Source organism: Helobdella robusta (assembly GCF_000326865.2).
Source record: "Helobdella robusta unplaced genomic scaffold HELROscaffold_404, whole genome shotgun sequence".
In the NCBI taxonomy this organism is placed as follows: domain Eukaryota; kingdom Metazoa; phylum Annelida; class Clitellata; order Rhynchobdellida; family Glossiphoniidae; genus Helobdella; species Helobdella robusta.
This window is the reverse complement of record NW_008704917.1, coordinates 1-3,839: the sequence shown is the minus strand read 5'-3', so window position 1 is coordinate 3,839 and position 3,839 is coordinate 1. Positions and strand designations below refer to the sequence as shown.

At 34.8% G+C, this 3,839-nt stretch overlaps 1 protein-coding gene across 1 annotated transcript; it reads left to right on the top strand.

Annotated features, from left to right (window-relative positions):
- Positions 1-3,147: 3,147 nt before the first annotated feature.
- Positions 3,148-3,636, top strand: HELRODRAFT_184405 (hypothetical protein; the record flags this gene model as incomplete). Its single annotated transcript, XM_009025280.1, has 1 exon — positions 3,148-3,636. A coding segment is annotated over one exon (489 nt), but the record flags the coding sequence as incomplete, so codon positions are not given.
- Between the last annotated feature and the right edge of the window lie 203 nt (positions 3,637-3,839).

Here is a 3,839-nt window from a genome sequence, read left to right as displayed (position 1 = left end):
AGGATGATGCTAAGATGCCGATGTTGATTGGCGTGCCGAATGGCTTCTGCAGTCTCTACCATGCCTACAGATCCTACCAAATAAATTCCACTTCGAAACTTTGAAAGTCAAAAAAATGTTGTTTGATTTTTAGGAATTAATTTAAATAAAGTGCACAAACAAGAATTAAAAAAATTAAATTAAAATAATCATTAAATTTATTGCGAGAAAAAATTTGAAAAAATAATGCATATATTTCTCACGAAATCTCCGAAAAAATTTACTCTCTACTTTATTAAAGTAAATTTTTTTAAATATTGATGGGGTTTGCTGCTACACAGATAGTGATCATAACCATCGCGGTCGTCACCATGATGAGGTCACTGCCGCATTATCATCACGCTGACATAAAATATCATAATCCCGTCATCTTCAGGTCATCATCGCGTACTCATCATTCCCTCAGCACCGATGTTTATCAGTACATCATCATCATATCAACTGCAATACATCTTACAATACTATACATGTTTATCACTCACACCATCATGACATCATAGTGACATCATCATGACATCATCGTGACATCATCATAACATCATCAGGACATCATCTTGACATCATTACACTCTCATTGTTTTCAAATCGTCATCCCATTTTACAAAGCCAAACAAGGCATCAGCGACTGAAGAATTGTTTTGGTATCGTTACTTCATCATGACATTATCGTAATATATCCCACACCTCATCATCATAATTTTACCACCCACCCACACATTGTCATCATCATCACCCACCCACTTATCACACCCCACCACACCACACAGAACAGCAAACAAAAGCACCAACTTCTGAGATATTGTGCATGCGTTGTGACGTCAGAACGGATGGAATGATGGAGGAGTTTGAATGGGAATAATTCGCACGTAAATAAACGGATCAATCAGAGATTAACGTTAATAATGCGTAAGCGCATGAATGAGTGAATGACAAAGTGAATGAATGAATTAATGGATGAATGGATGGATGGATGTGCGGAAGATGAATGGATGACAAATGATTGATCAAGTGATGGAGAAATATTGAAAAAATCACTAATTGAAGAAGAAGTAGTAAGTAAAAGAACGAGTGAACACATCAGGAACGTGTTATTTTTTCACATGAAACCATTTTTGTTGCTAGGAACGAACCTGGATGCCTAGTAGAGCGTTGAAAGTAACCAAGAAGATTGCTAGCTACACCGTTAAAGGGTACATTCACTCGATGAAAAAAACGACTCCTTAATGTTGTTGTACACATTGTTGAAAGTACAGTTAGCATTAATGTTGTTGTACACATTGTTGAAAGTACAGTTAGCATTAATTTTGCTGTACACATTGTTGAAAGTACAGTTATCATTAATGTTGTTGTACACATTGTTGAAAGTACAGTTAGCATTAATGTTATTGTACACATTGTTTAATACCACGAGCTAACGAAGTGATTGTACACATTCTTAAATGTACAGTTATCATTAGTAACGCTAAAGTTACTGTTAAGCAATAGAGGAGTTACTCTTATTAGTAAGTAGTAATAAAAACGATGTTTGATGCTGTTTGTACAAACATCCGAACGAATTAAAAAAAAATTATCTATATAATTTTTACCATCTTTTTCTACAATTATTATGGGCGATGTTATCAGCATCATCATTGTGGTGGCTTCCACTGGCTGAGTAAGAAAACAACGCTGATTTATGGAGGTGCATTTAATAATGATGATGAAGATGAATGCTGTGGGAGTGGGGAGGGGCGGGGTGGAGTGGGTGATGATGAAGATGAATATCTAGATAATGGGTTTGGGATGAAAATGAATATCTAGACAATGAAAGTGGGGTGGGTGGATGATGATGAAAATGATTTCTTTGATGATGAGGTGGATGATGATGAAAATGATTTCTTCGATGATGATCGATGATGATGGAGATCAATATCCTGATAATGCTGAAGAAGAGAACGATGTAAAAGTGATTACGGTCATGAATCATCATCATTTTCCCTATCATCATCATCACCACCATCATCATCACCATCATCATCAGCCTCGTCATCATCACCACTACCATCATAATTATCATCATCATCATCATCATCATCATCATTTTAATACTTCATATTTATCATGTACAATAAATGTTCAAAATTTTTTTTGTACGAGCAATTTTTTAAAGAAGATTTGAATTAGTGCTCAGACGGGCAGCATGAAAGGCAGCCGAATTGATCTAATTTTCCAGCATTGTTCCCCCCATCCTTTGGATTGCAATTTTTATAATTGAATTTCGCCTGGCCTTTTATCAAATCAAATTATTTCTTTGATTTATTCAATTCAAATTTCACGAATTTTTACATTTCAAGATGAGAAAAAGTGTGTGAATTTGACGGTGGTGGTTAATTTATAATTTCAAGTTCTAGTGTTTGCCAAGAAGTTTGATTCGTTGTCGGTCCTTCAATTTATTGCGAGAATATAAACTGCCCGAAAACTCAATAAAACAAATGTTCGCATTAGAGAAAATTTGTTTGAAAATAACAAACCGGTGATGAAGATGATGACGATGAGGATGGTGGTGGAGAAGAAAATGATGATGATGAGGATGAAGAGGAAGATGATGATGATAAGGATGAAGATGATGATAATAGTGATGGTGGAGATGATGATAATGATGATGAATAATGGGATGAGAATAATGACCAGGAAGATCAGATAGTGGAACGTTTGATTGCTGAACAAGTTATTTTATTTTTATTATAAATAAAATATTTCTAAATGTAAGTACCAAAATTTTTGTCTGTTCTAAATTTTCACTTCCTTTGAATCTGGTAGCCGCGCCGAACTTGGATCACCTTGCAGTCATACAACGCTTCTACCAACTGAGCTATGACTGCCGCTTCGTGTTAAAATGTTGTAAATAAATGTTAGTGGAATCTAATAAACTGTAAAGTTATTCTTTTAATTTTTTTAATTTAGTTTTTCAATTTGTTGTTCTAACTCACGGTTATTTATTTTATTATTTCCCTTNTCTCTCATAAATATCTGTCGAGATTGCCAGCCAAAACAACTCACATTAACGCTTGATTAATGACGTCTTCAAAAAAAACCTTCATCACTTATTAATCAGCCTCAATAGAGAACATGTACATGCAATCAGATTGGTGTCACCACAACAACAACAACAACAACAACAACAACGGCATCAACAATATCAACAACGACATCAACAACAGCAAAGACAACAACAACTTAAAAACAAGCAACATTGCTGACATGCATATCAACAACAACGGCGAAATTGACAACAACAACATCTGCAACAACATTATCAACAACAATTTTAAACAGGAAACAAAAGCAAACAACAACAACAATATCAACAACAACAACAACGTAACAAACAGAAACACGAAAATGCACGACATAGTAAGCAGAAGGAAAAGATTTAATAAATTTGTAACAACGAAAGATAACAATGATTATTTTGTCTACAATAATAAAGACCACAGCAACAACAGCAGCAACAACAACAAAATCAACAACAACAACAGTAACAACACCAGCAACAACAACAACATCAACAACAACAACAACAACATCATCAACAACAGTATCAACAACAACAACCATGTCAGATCTAATAATCTTGGCCTGAACATTCATTTTCACAGCAATCACAAAGCCGCATTAAACAATGTCCACAAAAACATCCGCGAAGAGAGAAGCAAACAAAAAAAGAACATAAAGAACAATTGCATGACACACAGTGGCAACCACACAAACCTAAGCAACTGTTTCATAAACCAACACATCAACTACAACGACAACATAAA